The following is a 26,087-nucleotide window of genomic DNA, read 5'->3' as shown; positions in this document are numbered from 1 at the left end:
CACTAGAGAGGAAGCACAATTCTGCAAAAGAAGGGACAAATACCTCCTGTGTCCTTTAGATCTCTACAATGTTACAGGAAAAGACTGTTTAAACAAGAAAATATAGCTTTATATTAAAGTTTTTTAAAAAAAACCCCCCCCCCCCCCCCCCTCACCAATTTATTTTACTCATATTAATTTTCTGAACGTCTTTTCCAAAGATACCAACAGAGTAAAGTGCAGTTCCTAAATATAGATTTCACTTAAGTGGTCATAAATCCCGACTTTTATTTTCCACAAACAAGCCGCTGCAGTAAACTAAGGTATATCTCAGAAGAGTGGATCCAACAAAGACCTTCTAGCTAAATTTCATGAATGATGTTGTGGTTTTTTTTGGAAAAAAAGTAAATGTCTTTGTTGTGGCTCAGCAGTGTTGGCCTGGAAGCAACCAGTTCATTATTCGGTTGGGGAAATTTCTTTCCAGGCCTCGAAGGAGTTGTTCAGCTTGTTGGAGGAACTGTGGATAATTTTGAGTAAAAAGACAAAAACTCAAACCTTGTGGGACCCTAGACATTTAGTCAGTGTAGATTTAGTTCAAATGTGAGCTGCTGCTTCCCAGTTTTGTGGCTGCGCTGATTGTTTAGAAAGCTTTTCTGGACTTGGTCCAGCCAGTTCACTCATTTGAAATTGAACCTGCTATCCAGCTTTGGTGCAGTGAGGCTGGTGTACAGGGATAGCAAAAATGATGAGGGTTGTTTGGTCACCTCAACCTCCATTATAGCCAAGCAAGCAGGGCAACCTCTGCACTGTGATTAAACTTTGCTTTTTTCCTGTATGGGAAATGAACTGGAAGAGGTGTAAAAAGCAATATCCCAAAGTCTTAGTGGGTAACGCTCGGTCAAACCTCGCCTTTTTGTACTTGGACCTTAATGTCGTCACCTCAATTATACTGCACCACCCAGCTCTAATCTAAGGCTTTCTTTTGGCGCTCACAACATTACAGAATGCATTTCCATAATGCCGTGAAAGACTCTGCACCAAGAGACAGTCTCTTAAGAGTGCTAAGCTGGTTTGGCGTAAGAGCTTGTATTCTCCACAAAAGAACTCCGGCATAGTCCTAAGCCATGTCTAAAGCTCTGTTTGCTGAGGTCTTCTTCTGAGAGAAGCTGGTGTGTCTGAAATTGTTTTTGTTTTTTTTTCTTCTTTTTCTTCAGAACAAGACTCGGATGTCTGTGAAACCTTTAGGACATGGTTTTTGCTTGGTACTCTGCGTTTTATACATAAAAGGCTGATGTCCTTGCTTCTGTCTTCTTTTTACCTCGCAGCTCAACCAAACCTACCGAAAATTCATGAAGGATGGTGGGCGTACAAGGAAGTGGTGCAAGGGAGCTTTGTTCCAGGTGAGCCTCAAACAGCATGCTGCACTTTGATGTGTGGAGCCTTTTCCACTGAACACCGTTCCACCCCACCTGTCCCCCCCACACACCCCTCTGTGTGCATACACTCCAAACACAGTGTGCTTGATCTTGAAGTTGCCACTTATTACATATTTAAGATAGCATGGAGCCACCTTGCCGTTGGCAAGAGTTATATTTTCTTATTCTGACAAGACCTCTTTGTCCTTCCCAAACAGTTGACGCTTTTTCACATGATTGACTGACAGCTACTCCCTTTACCTCCAACCTTTTCCATCTTGTGTGTGTGTGTGTGAGGCTAATGTTTTCCTAAGATTGTTTTTTTTTTTTTCTGAACTGAGAGGCTCTTGATAAAGCCTGCAGTTGTATGCAAATTTGTGTGTGCAAGGCAATTCATCTCTTTGTGAGAAGCAAATTGGAAATATTTAAGTAAGGTTTTACTGTCACTAAAATATAGTATTAACGTTGCTTTCAATTCAAGAGCTACAGATTACACACAGTGTGGGGTGCAAGGGGATTGTGGTACGTAAATACCATATTCTGTTACACAAATGGGCCCTTCAGTGTTTTCCTGCCCAGCCACCAAAAAGTGGGGAAACAATCTGGTTGTCTGAAAAATCCTGACAAATACCAAAAGGCCAGATAAAAAAAAAGAGAAATTTAATGAAATTCATTGATTTTATTTTAATGTAATATCTGTGGGAAATGTTCTTTTCTGCACTGCTGCCTCTTTAACACCAGTGGCAGCCTTGGTTTTATAACAAAACACAAACTTTGAAGTTGAGGCAAACGGTTTTAATTGATTTCTTTTATTTTCTTTTTACTGTAAATTTGAGCCAGACTTACTTTTACTGTGAAAGTAAGTAATGCATTTGTGGATCTACCAGTTAAAGGACTTCTGCCTGATTCTGTGTTGTGATATCAATGTTAGAGCTGAAATTCACCCGCTGGGTCAGTTCGATATCAATGCCGTTATGTTTGTGGTTAACACAAAAAGTTATGATTGCATGCAAGCTATGTAGACTACAGCTGCAAAAAGATATTTGGCTGTAGCAGCAGATTACTTGAAACAGGCTACAATCCGTACAGGTTCACCAAAACTGGACAAAAGCTGATTGGTAAATGTTTCCTGGTATTCATCTCGATTTGAGTTGCAACCTTGGAAAAGATCAGCAGTATTTGACATAAACATGAAAAGCGTGTTGCCTTGTATAACTTTAAAACCTTCATCATGATCCTCTTTTTACCTATTACAAGGTCGACTAGGTAGAGTTCTTGGAGATGAGATCACAAACGCTTGGTCAGATATTTTCCTTCAGGATTTTCTGGGAGAGATTAATGTGCTGAGTCAGCGTTATGTCTTCTCAAAAGGAGACCTCAGCCCCAAACTGTGTAGTCTCACAAACGGCTATGGTGGTCTTCATAGCTTATTTCACATAATCAATAAAATCAATGTTTAAAGTCTGCCTTTGCTTACTTAGGCTGCCCTTAAAAAATATTTGATTATAAACATTTAAGTGGAAAAAAAGTGATCACAAGTTTTTTTTTTTTTTTTTCTAATTAGGATTGAATTTAACCAAAAGATTGTCGTCTACACTGGAAAGTTAAGATGGCTAAAGAACTCGGTACTTGATTTTAAGTTTGCACACAGGACCAAATACAATCTGTGGTTTTTAAGATCATTTTCCCACTACAATGGTCACGTCTTAAACTGCTTCCACCTTAGCTGGCGATTAACCGTGTTGTGTTAAAGGCAGCGGTTATAGGATCAAGGCCCCCGGGAACTGGAGCACAAATAAAGGTTAACATTTGATGTAGTGTTGGGAGCACAAAATGGGTAAAGGCTTCCCCTTGTTTCCACGAGAAAAAAAAAGGTTATTTTACTGCTCTTTTTATATCACAACCATGTCTTTCAGCAGTTCTCCTTGACAAACTTACTGGCCTAACTACGGTACAACAGCTAAGGCTGTGAAAACATTATTCGAGATTCTCCAGTGGCCCTGCAGAGAATTCCCAGCCCTAGTTACCTTGTTCTGCACCCAGCAGGATTTCACATTCGGGATATGATGGAGAGAGAGAGGCCTTTTAGCTCCAAATGGAGCCTAATTTGCTGGCACAGAGAGGGATAATATTGATGGAAAATATTCCTATTGAACCTCGTCTACTTGGACAGTGACTTGTGATAAAAGAATTCTCTGTGAAGTGGGATTTCATGTTGGATGTGCACACTGGGACATATCAAAGGAATGAAAATACTCTTTAAAGCTGCAATCTGAAAGAATTAGTTTTATAACTATTCCTCCTCCACTCGTACCTGAAACGTCCCAGAGAGGTAGAGAGAGAGAGAGAATCATTGCATTAGTTTTTGGAAACGCTAGCACCATCTAGTTTTTGAATACTTTATGAAACATTTTGCAGGCTTAACAGCTGCAACGCTTCTCCTCCGTTTGACTGGCAGTTGGAAAACTCTATAGGAATAAAAAAATGGAAATTATTTTTCCTCCGTCTCCAGAAGAAAGAGAGACGATTGTGAGGCTCGACGCAGTCATTGTACAGAGAAGGAACCCTGTGCCACCTCTGATCCTCTTTCTACCCGTTAATGGCTCATATGGCTTCTCCGATGAGTCTCTCCGAGGAGACCGAGAGCTGCAGCTTTTCATATTGGAAAATTTGCACCCTGGCATTAGCAAATCAGATGAAATCACGTTCTCTGACTTGTGTCATCAAAGACGACCTTTGCTTATCCTTTTGAGCACTCTCAATTAGCTTTAAATTTGCTAAAGGTCACACGGCTCCAAGTGCGTCTTCCACTCTCTCACCTTTTGTCTTAATGTTTAACTTCTTGAATCAGGGTTTAAAAGCTTCCCAACCTCAGTGTTGTGCTTCCTCCTGCAGCTTCAATCAGGCTCAATGATTCAACCATTTATTCAACTTCTGTATCCCCAAGTAGTGCTTTTTTTTAAGTTGGTGAGTTGAAGCATACAGCATATTTGTGCTCTTCAGTTCGTGCATTCATTAGTTTGTGCCTCATGTATTATTTTATAATTCAGCTGAACTCTAATTAGCATATCTTTGCCAAAAACACAAGAGTTTATCTCATTAAATTCTCCCCCAACTTAAAACTTTAAAACCTCCTGTGCCTTAAAAGTCTATTTGAGCTTATTAGAATGTCAAAGATCCAAAAATAGCAGAAGTTAAATCCTGTATTCAGTGTGATTAATAAGATTCTCCTGTTTCATTATACCATCATTCTTTTTCAGTTTTTTCTGAAAGCACTGTTGCCTTTACACTAGAAATTCAATTTGCATGTGGTTGCCTATGTTGTCTCTATTGTTTCACGCCACTGTTCAAAATCACAAGAGACGGACTAAGTGTTGGTCAGCCCTCCTAATTCATTGGGTTTAGGTTTTGCCCGTCACTTTCATGGTATAAGGGATATAAAATCCAGCACACAGACATGAAGACTGCCTGCAGAATGAGTCTGTGACCAAAACGCTTTGAATGCCGAAACGACACCGATGGGATCGCAGTCCGTTGACCGAAACTTCCTCTCAGTGTCATAACAAATGTGGAAGCAGTTAAGAACAGCAGCATCTCAGTCATGTTTCCATCCCTGTGTGGAACAGCACATGCTGAGGCACACAGTGAGGCAAGGTTGCCACGTTTTTGACTCGGCACCTAGGAACAGCAAAAGGTCCATAAGGTTGGGAATGAGTGAAATTTGTTGTGGAGGAACTCGGCGTTGTGTGCATCCCTGCACACAACCCTGACTTTGACCTGATGGAGGAATGCCAAACATTCTTATGGTAAGTGGGCTGTACTTGTATAACACTTTATTAACTCCAGAGGACTCTAAAGCACTTCACACTACATTCATTCAGCCATTTGTGCACACATTCGCACGCTGATGGTGGTGAGCTACATCGTAGCCACACACTCCTAAACCTTGAAGTTTACTTCCCATGAAGTTGCATTTGTTGTAGCTGCATCTGTCCTTGAGATGGATTTAATCGTCTTCTTTTAATAGATCATGGTTGTTGGCGGTGGTAGTTTAACCGAAAATTCCTCTTTGCAATGGACTTTTTTTTTTTTTTTTAATTTGTGATGTTCCTTATGCGAATGAGATTTATTTTCAGTGAGCCTGTGGGTGCTTTACGCTGAGTGAAACCACTTTTTCTTCAAGACATTGTGCTATTACATTTTTGAAAGGATACTGCAGAGGGAACGTGGATCATAAGAAAGCTGTGATATATGCTGTGGTTTCTGTGCATGTCATGTTGTACAATTGTTACTCAAATGCCATGATATTCTATGCAGACGTTCTGTCTGTGCCAGTGAAGATTATTTTACCTTGTCATGCCTTTTAGCAGCTCCAACTAGCAGCACTGTAACTAGCAGCACTGTAACTTTCATATTCATTTAGACAATAGTTATTTGAAAACATTGAAATCATGGCAAAAACAAACTCCCTCCTCCCGCAGTAGCAGCCTGTTCTCTGTCCTACAGCACACCCACTATAAAACTGTTAATAAATTGGACACGGACCTTAAAAATGTCAGTAGTACTTTCTAAGGTCAACATGTAAACATGCATAGACACCTAAAGCCAACCTTGAATTACCAGATGGGTGGAAAAGTTTCTTTGTACGCTGATACAAGACTCTACAACAGCAACATTGTTGGCAGTGATAGAACATAGAAACACCCTACAGGAAGTCCAAAGCCAATGCTTTAAATCATGACCGTACATCTAGCTGTAAGGCTATAATTGTAACCACTGAAACCACAGTGCAGGTTAAACTCTTTAGCGAGACTAAATATCTTCTGACTGGTCTCAAAAGGTCTTAAACTCAAATTTTCCTGAGATGACCCAACTTCTTGGCACCAAACAGTAAATTATGTTTACTTTATTTTTTCTGTTTTTATGTAGAAGATAATTAGCCACTTTTGATAAATCTAAATGGTTTACATGAATTCAATTACATGGTTTAAGTAGATTTTATTTTTTCCCAAGTGTATGGCATCCAAATTAAATGCTTAAAGGTATTTTATCGTTGCTCAACAGATATTTGTTTAAATTTATTGTATTAGGTTGTTCTATGTTGTCAGCAAATTTTGATATTCCAGTGCATACCATGTTAGTTTAATTTCCCTAAAACCATTTTTTATTATTATTATTTTTTATTTTTTTTATTTTTTGTGGCATTTGACTGTTTCATACACCAATTCAGTATAAACACACTGGTAATTTCAGATATTCTGTGAATAAAAAGGCCGATCAGAATGTTTTGTTTTAGCCCTTTAGGCAACGTAAGGTGAAATGCTACATATGAACGTTGAGGTGACACTTTGAAAACTGTCGCATAACATAACACACAAGACGACTTCGAAACGAAACAAGTGTTCCTCGTGTCAGACGTGATGCATTCAGACACAGTACTGATGCTCTGATGTTCCTCAGTACCCAACAGGCAAGCAATACGAGAAAAAAACACAACACTTTCTAACAAAAAAAAATATCTATAGCTTTTCGAATTTTTAGAAAAATGTCATTTTATGTCATTCTTCTGAGTGTTGTCTTTGAAAACACGCGCACACTGAAACCATGTGCAGCGCTGCCGTCGTGTCGGTCGCTCTCCAGATTATGATAGGAAATTGCTGCACTTTAAGTCTTAACGAAGCATGGAGGCACGCTCTTGATCTTATAAGTGTGAGCAGTCGATCTAATTATCAGGCCTTATCATTCATCTCTGCATCTGATTTGTTTTTAAAGGCATCAGTTCATTTTTATCACAGCTCCTCATTTGAATTCCGTTTAATCTGCCGTTTTCCTACCCGGGATTTCTTGTTTGATGTCCACTTTTTGTACCAGCAAACGAGCAGCAGTGGTGTTTCCTGCAGGCTTGTGAGGTGATTAAAAAACATTTTTCACATCCCACTGAGACAATAACCAACCACCAATTACAGAATTCCAGCTGCAGAGTCAAAAATCTGGGTTGTAAAAAGAAGAGAGGAACAAAAAAATCCCCTGAAGTGTTTTTGTCTCGTTCTCCTTTTACTTATCCAGCTAAACTTCTTTTATCAATCAATGGAAGATGCTAATTGGCCAGTACTTTGTATATGCCTAGGAGGTAACAAGATAGTCTTCAGGTGGCAATCGGTGATCGAAGACCAATTAAGGAAGCGGAGAAAACACCAGCAGGGCGAGGCTCCATTTGTCGCTGGCAAATCTGTGCGATGAAAAAGGATATCCATTAGCCACTGTCTATTGCCGGTTTGTTTTGAAGCCGGCCTCTGCTGCGCAGGTAAAATATCCAACTTTGAAATTTGCAGGAGCCACTATGCTGCAGACAGGTCTGATGAGAAAGGGCCTCTCACTGGCGAGGTGAGTGCCTTTAGAGTGCACAGGGCTGCTTTCTGACAGCTGGTATTGCACACATGAGACTTTTTTTGAAGGGCAGCCAACATCTAGCAAAACAGATATGGCCCCAGTGGAAGTCCCGCCACCTATCATAGTAAAATACTAGCTTCGCCACTGAAACTCTGCCGTGATACGTTTTTTTTTCAATTTGGGACACAGATGTACCTTCCCAAACTATTAGCGTTGAGGTGTCGGGATAAAACACTGGATCTGTTCAGCTGTACTTTAAGTGTAAATTGTGAAAGCTCTTGTAGGTTTTCAGGTTCTCTGAGAGGCAGCAGTTTAGTCCGGCTTGACGGCCGATATTTTCTGTTTTCCAAAAAAAAAAAAAAGTCAAATCTACAAATTCATGTCCTCTAACAGCTTCAATATTTTTCCTGTTTGCCTGAAGGAATAATCATAGTAATTCTTATTTTTCTTCTACAGGATAAGAACCATTCCTCTTCCAAACCAAACAGAATAATCAGACTAAGGCGAGATTTCATTTCCTGGTGCTGCCCATTAGAGTAATCAAAAAAATTGGACATTTTAATATAATTGCTTGTATGAAAAAAATAATTTACAAATTGGTAAATTTGCCTAGCATCAATGTTTGTAAATGAGTAATGATGTTGTGGAAAATGTGCTCTCATAATTGGCAACAAATCATCAGCGCATGACTTCATTTTCAACCTGAAATAGAAAATGACGGCTAAAAGTGGCCAAATGCAAAACAAACGAGCAAATTCAAAACTCAACTCTCATGAAGACGCAAGTGTCCTCATGAACCCATTGTCTGCAGTATAAGTATTTTAGGGGTGACTGTTAAGGGAAATCAGATAGATTAATACCGAATTGAATTTTCTATGTCTGCTATTCTTGTTTGTAACAGGGGAGTTGGAGCACATAAAGACTTAATCAGATTCCATTTATTCAGAACAAGCACACTGCAGGCAGAAAGAGCCCAGGACCGTTTTGGTGCAGGACAACAGTGTCAAGCTTACAGCGGTGATGTAAAACTGTCTTTAGGCAAAATCTAAATAATTCAAAATGGTCAAAGAAGGCTGAGACACCTCAGAGGTCAACAAAATCTTTAGAATCTTTTACATTTTTATGTACACATCAGAAGTCACTGTGCACTGCTGCTTACCACTCAACATTTAGTTTTTAAGCAAAATCCAGAATGGTTTAGAAGTCATAAGAGGAAGTAAGAGAGAAATGGGAAATGGAGAAGCAAAAGGGAGAAAACATATCCAGAAATACAGCATACAGAAAACTGGTTGAACAGTTGCACTTTGCATTAGGGCAACATCTCTACCGGAATGGCAGCTCCGTTTCAGAAGTCCTGCATGTGACAGCTCTTGGAGCTTGATGGACACCCCTCTTGTCTCGCAACATAACGGTCTTGTATGAGCAGCAGTAGCTGTAGTGGTTTGTCCTCTTCTGTATAAGTGTGTGTCTGACATGCTGCTCGTTCACATTCGGAGAGGCTTTGAGGCGAAAAGCCTGCTTGCTGTCAGAAATGCCCCAAAGAACTCGCACACAGAAAATAATTCAGTTTCAGCAGAGCGGAGAGAAACATGGTGTGCTGATGCCCAGGCATCACATTAACATTTTTGTAAAGCTTCTGTCAATTACCACTGCCATATTTGGGGGGGAAAAAAAAAAAAAAAAATCCCATCCGTACACACACTCGGGGCCTGTAGCCACACAAATGTTCTTACTCAGACGCACACCAACATGCTCTCAGCGACAGCTGTTAGAATTAAGTGGCGGTGTGATGGATAGGGTTCAGACAGGAAGGCTCTCATAACCTCCCCTTTATTTACCCTCCAATGACTTGGAGCAGGGAGAGAGAGAAGGAGGAAGGAGAGATTGTAGGGCAAATAAAAGTTAAAAGAAGTAGAGAGACATGAACATATCAGAAGAAACTTTAAGGTGTGCCAATGCAGCCTCTCAGTAAATGATCAATGTAATAAGTTGTAACGAGATGTCATACAAATACCAACGTTTTACAAGACATAGGGAAGCAGCAGTGATTGATTTATATGAAAAAAAGTCTTCTAAACAATGTAATGAAAAGTTATAAATTATAAAGACTCGGGTTGCTATGATGATTCCCACCCCTTTCAGAAAATAAAAAATAAAAAAAATAAAATAAAAATCCCGTAGACCAACACAGACCCACACTAAAAAAACACTGCCTGGAGCAGCATGCTTGGAAATTGAATGTCTACATGTCTTATGATGAATACATGACAGGATAAAAGCAGTCCAAACTTTTTCTTTTGAAGGAAAGACACAGAGGAATTATCATGGCACCAGATGATGGGGGTGGGTGTTCACTCTGTGCACTCTAGAGGACGTTTGATGGAGAATCCTGTAGCAAAGGGACGCGCGCTGTACGACACTTGATAAAAGAAATGTATGTAAAATGACAACAAAAGTAAAATGAAAGCAGTAAGCAGAAGGCTTCTGAATAGTTGCATGACTAAAACCCAAACTACATATCCAGAACCTCCTAGCTGAACTTCTCAAAGTGGAACACTTACAAGTATGATGATGTGCAAACTAAAGTTAAGTAAAAGTCAAGCAACATATGACCTGTTTGAATGTTGCCTCTACTGCAAATCATAGTGAAAAAAAATGCTTTTAATATTTTGCATGGAATGTACCATCAAATTGGGTTTTAATTCATTTTTATATCTATTTCAACACATTGTGTGAGGAATCATCTGACCTTTTTACAGAGAAATCATACTAAAGTGGGTGCATGATGCTTTAAAATGGAAGCCGGGCAACTGAGAGCGAAAGAAGGAAAGCAAAAAGAAAAAAAGAGAAGAGGCCAAAGGTGTTAAGAGACAAAGGGTTCAGATAATTGGAGACATAAGAAGATGACCAATAGATGGAGAATACAAGCAAAGTTTTATAGTTCAAACAAGGAGACGGTTTGAAAGACGCAGTTAGAAGAGGAGAATTGAAGAAATGTCAGCAGAGGAAAAAGAGTGCAAAGGGAGGTTGGGGAGGAAAGATGAAAGAACGGAGATGAGAGAACAGGTAGACGGACTGCGAGGGTTTGAAGAGCGAGGAGAGGGGAGGGTGGTTGTGAGGGAGAGAAGTCAAGTCCGAGTTGGACCAAGCGCCGAGATGAAAGCAGAGGCAGCAGAGTGGAGGTTAAGAGAAAGAGAGCACCAGGGATGAATAGAGCTGAAATTTGGAAGGAGGGAATGAGGGCAGGGGGATCTTAAAGGCGCAGGCAAAATGGAAGAAAAGAAGCGAAATTGAAAAAACATTCCTCTCAGCTGGCCGTAACCCTGTGATGATGGGTGCAGTCGCTCTCCTCACCTCCTTCAAATCCTTCAATTGCACGGGTCGGTGTGAATCTGTCAATCACAGCTGCTGTGGCTTCTGCTTCCCATAATGACGGAAAACTTTCTCCTCACCGTTTCATTTTCATCTCCTATGATCACTTAAGATGTGTTCGCTCTGTGGGTTACTTTGGCCCCTCCACTTTATCCCTATTGAAACACATCCTTTTTTTTTCTTCCCATATCTTCCATTTGGCTTAGAATTCAGATATCATCAATAAAAGGTTTCTCAAGTACTGCACACTCTCTCCTTGCTCCTCTAATACTGATGGGCACAAAAGAGCCTTGCGCATCGACTTTTAATGCACATTGAACTGCACCACTATGGAGGCGAGTTGTGGCTTCCTTCTTTGTTATACTGTGGTATTCTGTCATATAGCATTCCTAGAAAAACTTGTTGGTTTTTCTTAGTAAGGCATATAATTTTACACAAATGAGAGCTTTTAATGCACTTTTTTTTCAATTAAGCATCTACTATGCTGTCATTGCTGTGGTGTAAAGAAGCATTCAGAATCGACTCGTATAATTGGAAAGTTCTGCATTGCATTGGGGTTGATGACTAAGCCAATGCCACACAAACGTAACTCGGGTGAGAAGGAGGATGAAAGGATGCATAATTATATAACGCATAGAGCAGGGGTGTCAAACGTACGGCCCGCGGGCCGGAACCGGCCCGCCGAACGATTTAGTCCGGCCCCGGGGCTAAATGCATTATCATTATTCATGAAAAAACATACTTCGTTTAATTGAAAATCTGCAGTTCCTATACTGTCCACGAGGGGCGCCGTGTTTCATTCAGAGCACACAACATGATGCAACACTGCAGCGGAACTAACAGCAGATGGCAGCACTGAGCTTCAGGTTCTGTGAACAAGTTGGATTCTATGCTTTACCAGCTTTTTATTTTGGCCCTGGCAAACTCATATTTCTCTTGCATGCTAACATACATACATGTTATGTATGCAAGTTTTTCTATATGTATGCATTTTATGCATCAACAAATGTACTTAATCAAATGTCTGTTTAAAACAGCTGACACTTAAGATTTCAAATGTGTGAAGCCAGATAATTTGTTCAAATTGCTTGCCAGATGTTGAAAATTAAATATTTTCTTAATTTTTGTCTGTTGTATTTTGTGATGCAGGACAATGTTTTTAAGTTCCAAAAGCTGTGAATAAATGTTTTGCAACATTGTACAATTACTGAGATCAGTTCTAATGCACTTAAATAAATGCTTAACTGAGTAAAAGTATTGTTGAAATTGCAGTGCAGATACCTTTCTTAAAAACTGAGATTATTCATAATATATTTTGTAAAAGTGAAATTCGTATAATATAAAATCAACAAGTCCACTTTTATTGGTTCTATTTAATCCTGCAATGAGTTTACTTGTGTGGCCCCCTGCAGATCAGATTAAGCTGCATGCGGCCCCTAAACCAAAATGAGTTTGACACCCCTGGCATAGAGGAACTCGACATTACATAGGAAGTGCACAGACAGATGTACTATCTGTGGATGTCTCGGTAACGTCCTAGTGAAGGCCAGACCTGTCGGTGGCGCATGCCGTCTTCATGATCCTCTGTATGTGATGTAAAGTTTCATGGCTTCCTCCTCACACCATGATGCCACAAATAATCCAATTGAGTGTCCTGCAACGTTGGCAGGACAATGCTCCCTCCTTTGTGTTGCACATAAATGTCATCAGTCCGTGACATCCCTTATGGCACTTTGCTAAAGCAGCTTTCCCCTCTTTTGTTGTTGACAGCCTGCGTGTATTCATTAAGACGTTGCATATGGTGCAATAAAGACTTCAGCACCTCCCCTAAGATCACAGACACAGATGCCGAGATGATGTTGCTGTATTGCATGAGACAGAATGTTGTGGTCAATCTTGGTTGAGCGGAAGCTTAAAAACATTTGTCTGGTCTGAAGTCAACTTTGTTTTTAGATTTTTTTATTTTTTTTTTGCAACCTCATTTCTAAACACTTAGAAAAAATGGTGTGGTAGAAGCATGGCAATAGACGGCTGCAATATTCCTCAAAATGTTACTGCATAACTTTTACTTATCCACGAACGTACCGTCTGTGGTTGCAAAACGGTTATAGCAGAGCTGCTTGAAGATGTTGCCTGAAGTGGTACTGTTGCTGCTTATTGGATATGCCGGTATATGATCATGTTGTGTTGTATGATACAACTAAGACTAGACTCAAACAATACACTGTCCTCAGAGACAGTTTAGAAAATCAGTGCACACAAATCCAGAACCCCAGAAAAATAATAATAATAATAAAAAAAAACATTAAATTCCAAAGACAGGTTCCTCTTTCAAATGTTGGGACTTACTGTTCTCTGCTCTTAGGTTTTTAGCTTGTCGTAAGCTTTCTGCAAGATCTCCTTGTTCTCAATAACTGACATAAGGGAAACTCTCAGGCTGTAAGGATAACTGCTGTGGTAAATCAACTTAAGATGCCTAAAGACAAACCAATGACAAATTCTAGGCAGCACACTCGTTTTCAGGTGAAGCCAAGTTTGTAATTAGCCAAGTGCGCTGCCTTTACTTGCTCCAATGTCATGTTTGTGAATGTTAACACACATAAGTAGATCCTTCAGGTGGTTGATTTATTAGAGACTGATGCAGATCAAACATCTCTCTGAAATTTTCTTGAACTTTTTTGCCAAGAGTTTTGTTTTTGTAACAAAGGTTGCAAAATCAAACAGTTAAGATTAGCAAAAATGACCCAATAAGAATAGTAATATAAGAAAAATATCCAAATGCCAGACCCGATGCTTGCCTAATCTTAACAATTTCCTTCAATTGATTCAATTGGGAAGTTCAGCAGTGGAAGACAATTGACTTGTAAGTTCAGGGACTGATGGTTACATCAGCAAATGGCAGCTGATCAGTGTGGCTGACAATTAATCAAACATTTACTCAGGCAGTCAAACATTTGGATATTTAACTTGGTATGCTTGGCCCAACAAGATGAGTTTGTACTCTTGGTGGAAACTAGACTACACAGAGAAAACCAAATACGGATGGGTAGAGCATGCAGACGCCACAGAGAAAGTTACATTAGCAGTTGCCTTCCAACAACATGCAAAAGTGACCAATGACTTGAAAAAAATCTTGAAAACTTGAAAAAAATCTTTTCATCGAGGGAGTATTATAAAATGATTAGAAACTATTAATAAGTGTGTGGGGAGGGTTTGTGTTTCTTTTTGTGAGTGAATTTTTCAGAGATTCTTGTGAGATATCTACATCGATTTGAAGATACTTGGATTGTTAAGGAACTGTGAATGGAAGAATAATGTCCTCTCCTCATATAAGCAAAATGATCAAAAACAATTGAGTTGTTTTAGTTACTTGAAAAGCAATGCATCTTCTGCTGGCTGCAAGTCTAAGCCAGTTACGTTATCATCAGAAACACTGTTTCTATTCACAGCTCACCCTATCTGTCTGTCCTAATTATTCATTCTTCACCCAGAGATGCTGTGCTTGTTATTTATCGTCAGTGTGAATTCCATCTGCCAAACCATCACGGTCTCTCAGCTGTTAGCATTTGACCCAAATGCGTATCAGCATTCAGCCCGAGCACGCTCGCGAGGCTCCCCACATATTAAAGTCTGAAAAAGACGATCTCTCCAAAAGCCGAAGTATGAATATCCTCGCCAAAGAGTACCGCCTTTAATGATAGTGATACGTTAGACTGAAGGGATTATAAAGTGATACCAGTCAAATAATGCACGTTCATCTGAGCCTGGCGCAGTACAAAGAAGATTACAGGAGAAAAAAACCCACAAGATTACATCTGGTTCCCCTTCACGACCCGCTCTGCTTATATACTGCTCTGTCAGCGGCTCTGCAATGTTTCTTTTTTTTTCCTTTTCCAAGTGGCATTCGGGAGAGTCAAAGTACACTGCGCACATAACATCTGTTCATCCACTCTTTTGTAAGTGAACACTTACAAGGCTTCTGCTTAAGTTAAGCCCTGGTTACGTTTTATTAATCAAACTTTACAGTTTAGACAGATTAACTGCAGCCGCGGTACGTTTTGTTCTTCACACGGCCGTTTATGAACATTCAGCTTTGTGTCTGAAATAGTTTTTGTCAATCTGCACTGGTGAATGAAACAATCACCACAGCGGTAGTCGTCGCTGATAAAACTTGCTTTTGTCCTCAAGGAACTGCAGGGTTGTCTCAGCAGAATGCAGAAGCTGAATACTATATCAGGGACTTGTGTTGCATTGACTAGCGTGCTCCGTGAGATACTGAGATTAAGCAGCATCCCCAGGCTTGCCACTTCCTTCATCCTGCTTATGAAGGCAGAACCGCAGAGTGCATTCTAAGTGCCAAGCAAGAGGAAGACGAAGGACATTTGAAGTCATTCAAGCTTACACTGAGACCCTGTGAAGGCTTCCGACAGAGAGAAATCAGTGGTGGTTGGTGCCCAACCAACCATATCACTAAGCACTTCAGGTGTTTAGTGAACAACAAAAGCATGCAGGACTTGATCTTAATTAAAAGCAACATTTTATTCAATTATTATGTTTCACCAGTTTTGCACAGACATGATAGTTTTCAGTGATAAATTAAGCAAAGCCCCATTGGATCATCATAATAAATCTGTTTTTTTTTGTTTTCCTTTTAGATGAAAAGTTATTTCACACATTGGTATTGTAAACTGAGTTTCACAGCAGTGTTATAATAAATTCTTAATTGAAATGTTTGTAATTTACTTTTTCTGGATGATTGGACTGAACTGACAATTTATTGCTTGTATGCAAATGTCTTTTTTTTTTGTCTTGAGAAGTGTCTTGAGATTTGGTTTGTTGGGAACTGACACTGCATAAATGTAATGATTTGAATTAAACATTGATAATCAAGTCGCATTTGAAAGAAAGAATTACTGAAATTAACACATTTTTTTTTAGACATCCTAATGACTGATGATCACCAGCAACTCTTTGAAACATGTTGGTATTATGAATGACATCCACATGCTCAGGATCTACCTGAAGCTGTGTTGCTACGCATCCCTTATAACTAGTCTACCAGTATCCATTCACACAAAATGCATTGTCCAGTTAGACCTATGACATGCTAATATTGCTCAGCATCATTTTTTCTGATAGATTAATCTTGCGTAGAACTTTATGGAGTTTGTGATGTTTTGGTATCATTTTTTCTCTTTTCTGTAAACCACTGGCCACTTCTGAGTGTCATCCTGGCTGAAATAGGAATGCCGGTTCTAGTCGAACAGATCGAAAAGAATGTAAAAGTTATAGATTTAAAATGCAATGTGTAATCACTTTCTTAGATTATAGGGTTAAGTTGGCTAGGATGTTGCAAAATTGTTTCCAAGTAAAATTGGTCCACGACTTTTACACCAGCATTTTTGCACACAAAAAAAGTATCGTGCAAAGGAAATACATGATGGAATATGAATACTTACAGGCTGAATAGGATATCAATCATATTGCTTCATATTTAAAAAACGAAGGGGATGAGCTAAAGAAATTGGCATTGATTACTACACCATATTTATGTGCCTCATTAACTCTACTGCCACTGACCAGCAAACAAGGGAAAAACTATTTTGATATTGAGCTATGGTTTCAATGCTTCTAAGTTGCTGAGTAATGTTAGCTGTGTATTTGACTATTTTTTAAGTTGTAATTATGTGACGTAGATAGGAAATACAGTTAGGGATGGTGTGAGGTACTAAGCAGTAAAAGGGACACACAACATAGTAAAAGTCTTGAAAGTGTTTTTTTTATTATTATTATTTAGACCATTAGTACAAAATGGTCTAAATACTTGATGGGCCCACTAAGTATAGCTCAACTCGATTTGGTCAGTCCATTTACACACAATAGGGTGTAATGTTGAGATAAACGTCAGTCCTACTGAAGGGCCAGATAAGCTAGCTAAGCCTGACCCCCTTCTTGCCGACACGCACACAGCTGGTCCAGCTGAGCTGACATTGTGCTTTCAAAGTCCGTAGCACTTAGTCATCCCAATCAGGAAACAACCCAACTCAAAAAGATTCATTATAACAGAATACATTTTGAAAACCCTACGATGCTATTATGTGCATGCTTCACAATATGAATACTGTAAGGATATTCATGAATTGCAGTAATAAAATACATTTAAAAGACATTAAAAAAAAAATTGAGGTGACTTTGTGGAATTTTTTTTTTTTCAAACATTAGAACAAAACTGTTTCCCATTATNTCCAAAATGTAAAGTAATGTCTGATGTGATCTCAGCAGCCCTGGCAATCATCATTTTCAGATGCTTAATGTGTGTTCTGTGACCAAAGCTAAAGTATCAGCTTAAAGTGTAGCTCTCTCAAGCCAAAATTGCAGAGACCTTTAGGAAATACTGCCAGTAAATATTTTTGTGGCTATGACTGTGACACGTTTTTCTGGGCTGCTGGTTTGTAGAGTGCTTCAAGGACTCCATTTGGATAATTTAGTCAATTTTAATTTTTTTTTTTTTTTAATAGCTGTCATAGCACATGAAAAAAGTTGCACGTGATGCACAATAAGCTGAATTGTTGTAAGATTAACAGTATATACTAATGCTGAAGTAAAATCTGTGCTGGTAGATTTATTTCTTTTCGCTCCAGCTTTCCAATGGTTGCTTGGCTGGAGCATCAGCCTCCACTGCGTTTGTTGTTTCATTCATGAACTGTATTTCTTGCAACATGGCTGAAGTGCAGGACAATTAAAAAAAAAAAAAAAAAAAAACGGGTCTCTTGGGAGTAGTAGTTCCTCCTTTCATAAATCATGACTTCATGTAAAATGTAGTTCAACAAAAAAAATAGTGGATTTCAGAACAAGATTAAAAGATATTTAAGTTAAATATTTATCCTAATGCAAAGAAAATCAAATGATATTTGTAAGCACTGCTTAAATAAGTGTTTTGAAATTAATTTGGTTGGTCTGGTATAAAGACTCCAATTTCAACTCAGGCCATTTTTAGGTGAAAAAAATGTCGCAAGAGCATTTAGAGTTCATAGCCAAGATGAATCCTTTTGTTAATGAGATGTCTTTGTGAACAGCCACACCTTTAAGTCGCCTAAACCTCCCACAAGTTAATCAGTCAAACCAGCCAAATCATCATTGGATTAGAAAGTGAAAGCAGCATCATCGATTCAAAGTTCTGACAGAGTTGGAGAATGAGCTTTTAAGTTGTCTTTAGTAAAACATCTAAAGACTTGAAGACGCCTACAAAGAGACAAATATTGGCAGGGAGCAAATGTTGCCCTCAAACTGTGAAGGAGCTTTGACAGAAGAAAACTAGAGACCCACGCTGAAAACAAAAGGGGCAGAAAATCTGAGACTTTGTCTGTGTAATTGATTCAACGGATGGATGGATGGATGGATGGAAACCTAAATTGGACTTTTGTGCTTCTGTGTTGCAGACATGACATCTTGGATGCATATCGTTGCTTTATATCTAGTAGCTCACGTTGTTTAAGAGAGGAATCTTTGCATTTACTTACCTTTACTTTTTAGTTTCCCCACCATACTTTTAACAACTGCAGACTCTTTATGCCTCAGTTAGTTTTGTACATGTGACAGTAACAAAACCCTCCTTATAAATCAGGTGCCACTCAGAGGTAGCATGGTCCTCAGCATGGCAATTGCCAACCAAAGGTGTCCAGTGTAAAAATCCTCATTACGCTGACTACTGAAAGAGTGACAGAAGTCATTTTACAAGGTGAACCTGGAAATGTCTTTAATGTAGATGGAAAGCTCTTATGAACATCACTGACCTACGTTATTGATATGGCATGCACTCATTCTTGTCAACAATTTAGAAAGGTTCATAAACTGTTGTATTGATTCCCAACACTGATATGTTCAGCTTTAAAGCTGTCACAGCATTACTCAGCGTAGTATTGAAGCGTCCTCACATTGCAAGTTCATCCTGCTCCATTGAATCCATTAGATAATCAAACGTAGCACACCTCAAACGAGACACCGGTGTCAGAAAAGGTGCAATTGCCAGATGAAGTCCATTTGAATCCCATTTGGCAACTGAAGAGCATTCATAATGTAAAAGCAGAGACGGTTAGAAACGAGAAGCGGCTTGTGTGGGTGAAGAGTCACAGAACGGTCTCCATGCACCACCCCTTACCTCCAGACATGGTAGAAGCCAGTGCTAAAAGGCCGTCTTTAGACTTCGAGCAGATAAAATTGCATTTCTTTTTCTTTCCAAGTTTCCACACGTCTCTGGATTTTGTAAAATACGTTCTTATTTAGTATGCTCCTGGTATCTCAGTTTATAGATCAGTGTGTGATGTCCATTGTCACTCAGTCAAGATTACACAGCCCATATCATTCTGGTGTAGGTCTGCCATGCAGAACATGACGGTCCTGAATGCTGAGGAGGATTTTTGTCATTTCAAGATGTCTTGCTTCTCATCAAATAGACTTCTTCGGTACGCTTCAGTTCAAATGTTTTTTCTTAAGAAGCTTTCTTGAGGCATCGAGAGAAGTTAAGTTGCCTTTTACCTAAGCATTTAGGCAAGACTGTCTTTCTCAATTTTTCAATTGCAAAGAACAATTGCTTTGTTCTTTGCAATTATGTTGCACAAACTCTTGGAGCCCTCAATGAAACTTTGCTTTTAAATGTTGCTTTACCAGGTGGAAACCAGCTGATCTTCCACTTTTGTTTACATCTGTTAAAAGAAATAACTTAACATGACCTGCTGTTTTAGCCAAGTGATTTTTAATTGATCTTACAACTTGTGAATAAAGTTGCATTTCTTTTGATGTCCATCTGTAAATATCTAGTTTTTTTATGTAATAAGCATATGACATGCCTGACTGACTCAGTTTGTTCTAAATAACTATAAGAAATAGAAAACATTGTTTCCATTAATCAAAGTATTTTTCTATATGGAGGAGTTCTATATCTGTTTCTTTATATTTTAAAACCATTACTATAAAATCTCACCAAAGGACTCTTACTGGTAGATAGAATAGTAGATAGAACCCTAATACTCACCACAGTCTGTTCTTTATTGGAAACTTCAGTTTTTGTATCTTTCATATGTTTGATAAATCAATTGAAAAAGCTTCGGATCCAGCTCAAAATGTGGCGTTCAGATAATTTGGGTCCATAGTAGAGCCCGAAGGATTCAGAGGCTGCCAACAGTTCGAAAAAAATACACGCACACTCAGAAAACGAAACAAAAGGGTTGAATAAAAAAAATGACATCCAAGTTTCTGAAATCTAAGAATTAAAGCATTTCCATTCAGATCCCATGAAACCGTTTAATTTACTCACACAGCCTTTCTTCCTGAACGGTTTTCCCATCTCATAAAATACAATTACTGTTCAGTGATGGGGAGGATCTGCTTTGCACATTGAACATTTATCCATTTATCCATGTTTTCTGTTTCTCTGGGGGGGAAAAAAAAAAAAGGAGCATATGAAATATAATTGGAAAATCTGTAGCAGCAGCTGAACGTCCCAAAACAAAAATATTTGGTGGAAACTTCAACTGCTGAAGCCGTTAAACTTATAATAGACTAAAAACGAACCATTCCTTACCAAATTTCAACCATACTTCATTTGCAGACATGCCCCTGGGACTTCTGGGAATTATATTTCATATCTGGTCTGATAATTTTAAAGACTGAATCATGATCACAACTTTGCCCCCCTTTTGAAAACGTCCCTGTTTGGATGACCTTCGATAGTGTCAGCAGTTAAAAAGGCCTCATAAATCGGTTGGTTGCTCTCTGCTTCTGCTGGACTCGTATAACCATTCTTCCACATCCTTACACATTCCGAGATCTAATTTTCCAACTTTTCCAAGTTCAATTTTCCCCCACTAACCCATTTCCACCCGGGTGTGTCGCTCTTCGCGTGACATTGAAATCGGATCACCCCGGCGTAAATACACGAGCTGCCGAGGGTTGAGCTCGAAATGGAGTCTCCATTAAGTTGGGTAATACAGCGCAACGCTGTTTGAACAAAGCTCCTCTGTGGGATTCTGCCGCAGTTCAACCCCGGCGCCTCCAGGACACCTCACCAGACTGAACTGTAATGAGGAAGGAGAGCCCCCGAGGCTGGTGACCCCCCGCTGATTACCAAATCTGCTTCACAGATCGGAGCAAGGACACAACGATGGATTATCAAGATGGATTTCACAGCAGGGACGGAGTGAAATGGGTAGATAATGACATAACTATTCATTTGCACAAATCTTTAGCTTTCCTTTCATCACTCGTCCACAGCAGTATTTTTTTTAAATACATTTCGCGAAACGTGGAATGAGACCGCGCTCAGTCTTCGAGGGATTGCTGCGAGATAATGATGAAAGTGAGGAGTAAAGTGCTTGTCACACTGAGACAGGAGGGGAAGGGTGCATATAAATGTAATACAGTAGCCTTTTATTCTCCCTGCTTTTATACCTTCCTAAAGACTCAGCTGAGATGCCATACGATGAGGTGTCTGGAGTTTCTGAAGGGTCCAAACTCATCTGAACCAAACTCTCCTTAAAAATACCACTTTCAATGCCACCCACTACCTTCTGTATCCAAAATCGTTTTTGCTCGTCGGGTTTTTAAAGCGGCAGTGTTTTCCATTTTATGTCATTTTACTGCACACTACTGTAACTGTTGCCTTCAGTTATAAAAATGCTATGTATAAAGTAATTTCATTATGTAATTTAACGCCTTGAAATTGGGCTTCTGTCTCTTTAAAAACATCTACTCTTTTTGGCCCTCCGCCGTCAGGAAGTCGTGACAACAGCGCTCCTCTATTAACCCTTTAACGTTTTAATCAGCTTTGCACAGAGGTGTAGCTCGTGTGATGAGCTCAGCAGATGTTCAGTTCCACCGGGTGTTTGCAAATTGCTGCTGGCTAGTTTGTGGGAGTCAAGTGGATGACTGCCAGGGGAGGAGGGCTGATCTGGGAGGCTTGGAAACCGCAGCTCCAAGAAGGAGCTTCGTCTTGGGAAGCGGCGCTCGGTAGCCCCAAGCGTTTTGCACAGCTAAATGGTTGCCTTGGGAGATTAAAGGATTTTTCAAACATGCAAGAATTGAAGCAACACTTCAGGTGTGTTTTTGATGAGGGAATAACATTATAACATGATATAAAGCTCAAACTTTACATACCACTGCACCCTTTTAAAGTCCCACCTTCCTAATAGTTTCAGTAAAAGATAATGACATTCTAAGATTAAATTTAACTACAGAGTTTTTATTATTTTGCACACTTATGACTCCTAAACTACAGTGTGCAATCTCTACGTTCTGCTGTGACCTTCTTAAAGAGACGGTGACACAGCTGATGTTACAGCTGCTAGCTGGCAGCTGTAGAGATCCACATCAGTCATGCAGCTTTTAAAGCAATTATCTCATTTGCTGCATCAGTAAAACTCATCATTCCTTGACAATAGTTTCATTTTGTTCTCATGTTGAATGCTGTTTAAATGCAGCAGGACAAAGTGGCTTTGATATAGAAAAGTTTCTCAAAGAGGAACTTAACGGTTGTGTTTGTGGATGTTTCTCTAATAGGAGGATTCTTGAAGACTTCTCTGTGGAAGCAGACGAAGATCCTCAGCTGTCAGTAACAGATATTACCCAGAACCAAAGATGTCATGTTATGATTTGATGGGAAGAATGTAATGAAACTACAAAAACACAAAATTATACCAAGTCTTTTTATTTTTTATTTTTTTGCATTCTAGTACGATAATGTGAACTTTTCAGCACCAAACAGAAGCATGTTTTAAGTCAGTAATTCCTTAATATTAATAAAGTACTTTATCTACTGGCAGATTTTTAAACTTGTAGAAAAAAATGTCTTGGTGTAAGTGGACAAATCCTGCCAATGGAACTAGCACTTCTTTTCATAAATATTGAGGAATTATTGAATCTTTGTCTTAAGTGAACTAAGATATTCACACTAGAAACTAGACAAAAACATACTTTAGTTTTTGCAGTGTGAAATGTTTTAAAGGCTACATTATCAGTTCGTCTTATTCTCTTTTGATTCCATGATCGCCCCCACCCAACTCGCCCCCACCCAACTTCCTCCCCCCTCCCCCCCCGCTGCCCTCTAATAAGCGCATGCATCATTTCCTGACTCCTAAACCTTTTCACCGTGCCCACAGGAGGCAGCTGCAGGGTGCTGCTCCCCGGCGAAAGGTTAACCAGGCTAATATCAGTTTCATTACCTCTGCTGCTTCATTGGATTTCATGTTGCTCACCTCTGAGCATCGAGGGGGGGCCCATCATGTCTTCCCGTCAGGCCGCAGAACTGACGCAGGATTTACGCCCGAACCCGCCTGATGTAAATTCAGCTGGCGTTTTTATGAGCAGTGGAGACTAAGCTGTCCTGCTGCTGGAAGGGTCCAGACAAATGGATCTGTTTGACCGGCGTCTGAAAACAAATCACGGCCGGGCAGGTGCTCCGGTGTGATTTGTTTTTAACGTACGTGCATGTGTGTGTGTGTGTGTGTGTGTGTGTCCAGGTTACAGAAAGCGGCATTTAATCTGTTTGGATCGAGCCGATGCGAGGACTTGACGGGAGAGTACATTCTCGCCTACACAGTCTGCACTCTTGGCTCTCCAAGCAGAAACAGTTTGGACAAGCTTAGAGAAAACACTGCCCAGACATCTTTGACTCCTTGCAAATATTTTCATGTACGATCAATAGAACTCAAAACAGTCTGCCCAGCCTTTGTGATGCAGTCCAGACAGAACTCTCTGAAATGTTCATATTTTCAGCTTAAAACTCCGTCGTCGTTTTCACACTCGCGTAGAACAAAAGCAAAATTGCTTTCTCCTTCCGACATTCAATTCCGCTCAGAAACACTTTAGTAATCCCAAAGGGAAATGAAATGATGTTTTTAACTACTATTATCTTATCTTAAGAGTTGCTATAGATGCTCATGGCTGTGGGCAGGAATGGTATCCTGTAGCAGTCTGTATTACTGCAGGTCACCTCTGATTCTGTTGTAAAACAGTCTCAGGGTGCTCAGTATGGTCCACAATTTTCTTGATTTTTCTGAATAATCTTCTTTTCCACAGTAACCTTCGGGGGTGTCATGGGGCCTGAAACGTTTATACGCCACTTTCCACACAAAGGTTTTGATAAAACACAAAATGTCGATGTTCTTTATGCAATATCTAGTCACAAATGCTGATGAAGTTGAGATTCAAGAAGTACTGTTAGAAGTTTCTGTGTTACAGGGTGCATGTGCTCATCAATCACTTATGCATCCCTATTTATTACAATAGATTTAAAAAAAAATCTAATTTCTTAGATATAAAATCAAATCAAAAATCTAATTTCTATGCCTCAGTCCAACCTTGTCAATGTCCAAAAAAGCTCCAGCTTTATTTTACAGATACTCCTCTGCAGTGTTTTGCAAACTCTGCTGCCACTTCATTTTCTTTTTCTTTTCTGATTATAAATTACCCATTTGAGCACTGAATAATAATAATAATAATAATAATAATAATAATAATAATAATCATTATAAAACACAAGATAAAATCGTTGCATAGAGATCAGAAAAAAACAAAATGTCATGTTAAGAGTTACTGTAAGCTTAAAAAAAAAACATTATTTTTGTCTCGGAGATGGATGGAACTTTTTTTTTTTCCTTTAATCTACTTATATAGATTATGTTATCTCGGTGCATTAGAGCAGAGAGGGTTTCATAAATGTGCTGAATTCATTAAATTGCAAATGCATTAAAAGTGAATATATTACAATCGGCAAACATAATATGGAGTGTGGCATAAATAGTTTCTGGCTGAAAACTCATCTGAGGGAACGGTTCATCATAACCTGTTGAAAATATGATTCTGCCATCTCTGCTGCCACATAACTGGGAGATGTATTTAGCTTCAATAAAAGACTTGATTACAGTTGTCATTCAACTGTGTGAAGTGTTTTGTTATAATTCAGTCAACTGTGGGTTTTCGTATTTATTGCATGTTTTTAATACATGAGGGATAGTTTTTTTATTTTTTTTTATCAGTTTCCGTTTTAAATAGTAATTCCAATAGGCATATGAAAGCAAACTATGTTCAGTCATCGTTAAAATAAACCACACGTTTTAATATTCTGTAACATTTTAATATAGGGACGTTGGTCTGGATATGTACACAAAACATTTGGCAGTTAACTTTGAAAGCAAACCTTGGATACGCTTGAACTATAAACGGAAATAATAATAAAAAAAAAAAAAAAAAACAAGGTATCAAGGTATATGAGAAATGCTGTTTTTGTTTGTTTTGGACTCGGGTGTAAATTTTGGCAACCATAGCTTTTTATGAGATCAACTTAAAATGATCTTTAAAGCAATAGCGGAATAAAGGGTTTCCTGTTAAAACAAAACTGGTGCGTTATTGTTATTATTAGATGGTTAGGTTTCTGCAACTTTGTTTTTACTGGTAAAAAATGATCAAAAGTTGTAACTAAAATCAGAAAAATGGATCATGTTACGGCCATTTTTATTATATTATTTTAATTACTACACTAGCTGCCTGTTTTTCAAAGAATAAACTTCACAATTCTGCTCTTGGTCGATGGAGCTCTAATGGCTGTTGGACTAAGATTGCTTGTCGTGTCGACCCCTCAGGTTTTCAGTCACCTGCTTGCTTGGTGTTGCCTGGATCACAGCTAAACAACGTGAGGCTGCATTTACTTTTCTACATTCCTCATCTTTAAACAAACTTCCTATAAACCTGAGATGTGCAGAAAATGTTAAATCAAGTCTGCAAACATTGCTTACAACTGCTTCTATCGAGGAATCTAATCCAAATTGTTTGTCTTAGCACTGATTGAAGAAAAAGCTTGGGTTTCATCATTGGTTTCAGTTTTTTTTTTTTTTTTTTTTTTTTTTTTTTTTTTGGGTTTTAAAAATTTTAAAAATTTTT

General features: G+C 39.0%; 1 protein-coding gene across 1 annotated transcript in view; it reads left to right on the top strand.

The window, feature by feature from the left end:
• Positions 1 to 1,255: 1,255 nt before the first annotated feature.
• Positions 1,256 to 26,087, top strand: part of ca10a (carbonic anhydrase Xa) — a 267,244-nt gene continuing 242,412 nt past the window's right edge. Inside the window, exon 1 of the mRNA XM_015050834.1 lies at positions 1,256 to 1,379. Coding sequence (XP_014906320.1) covers positions 1,271 to 1,379 — 109 coding nt within the window. The 5' untranslated portion in view covers positions 1,256 to 1,270. The remainder of the gene's footprint in view (positions 1,380 to 26,087) is intronic.

This window comes from Poecilia latipinna, unplaced genomic scaffold (genome assembly GCF_001443285.1).
Source record: "Poecilia latipinna isolate Pla-1442-1.1 unplaced genomic scaffold, P_latipinna-1.0 Scaffold1012, whole genome shotgun sequence".
In the NCBI taxonomy this organism is placed as follows: domain Eukaryota; kingdom Metazoa; phylum Chordata; class Actinopteri; order Cyprinodontiformes; family Poeciliidae; genus Poecilia; species Poecilia latipinna.
Note: the sequence above shows the minus strand (reverse complement) of the source record. Positions and strands in the feature narration are given on the sequence as shown.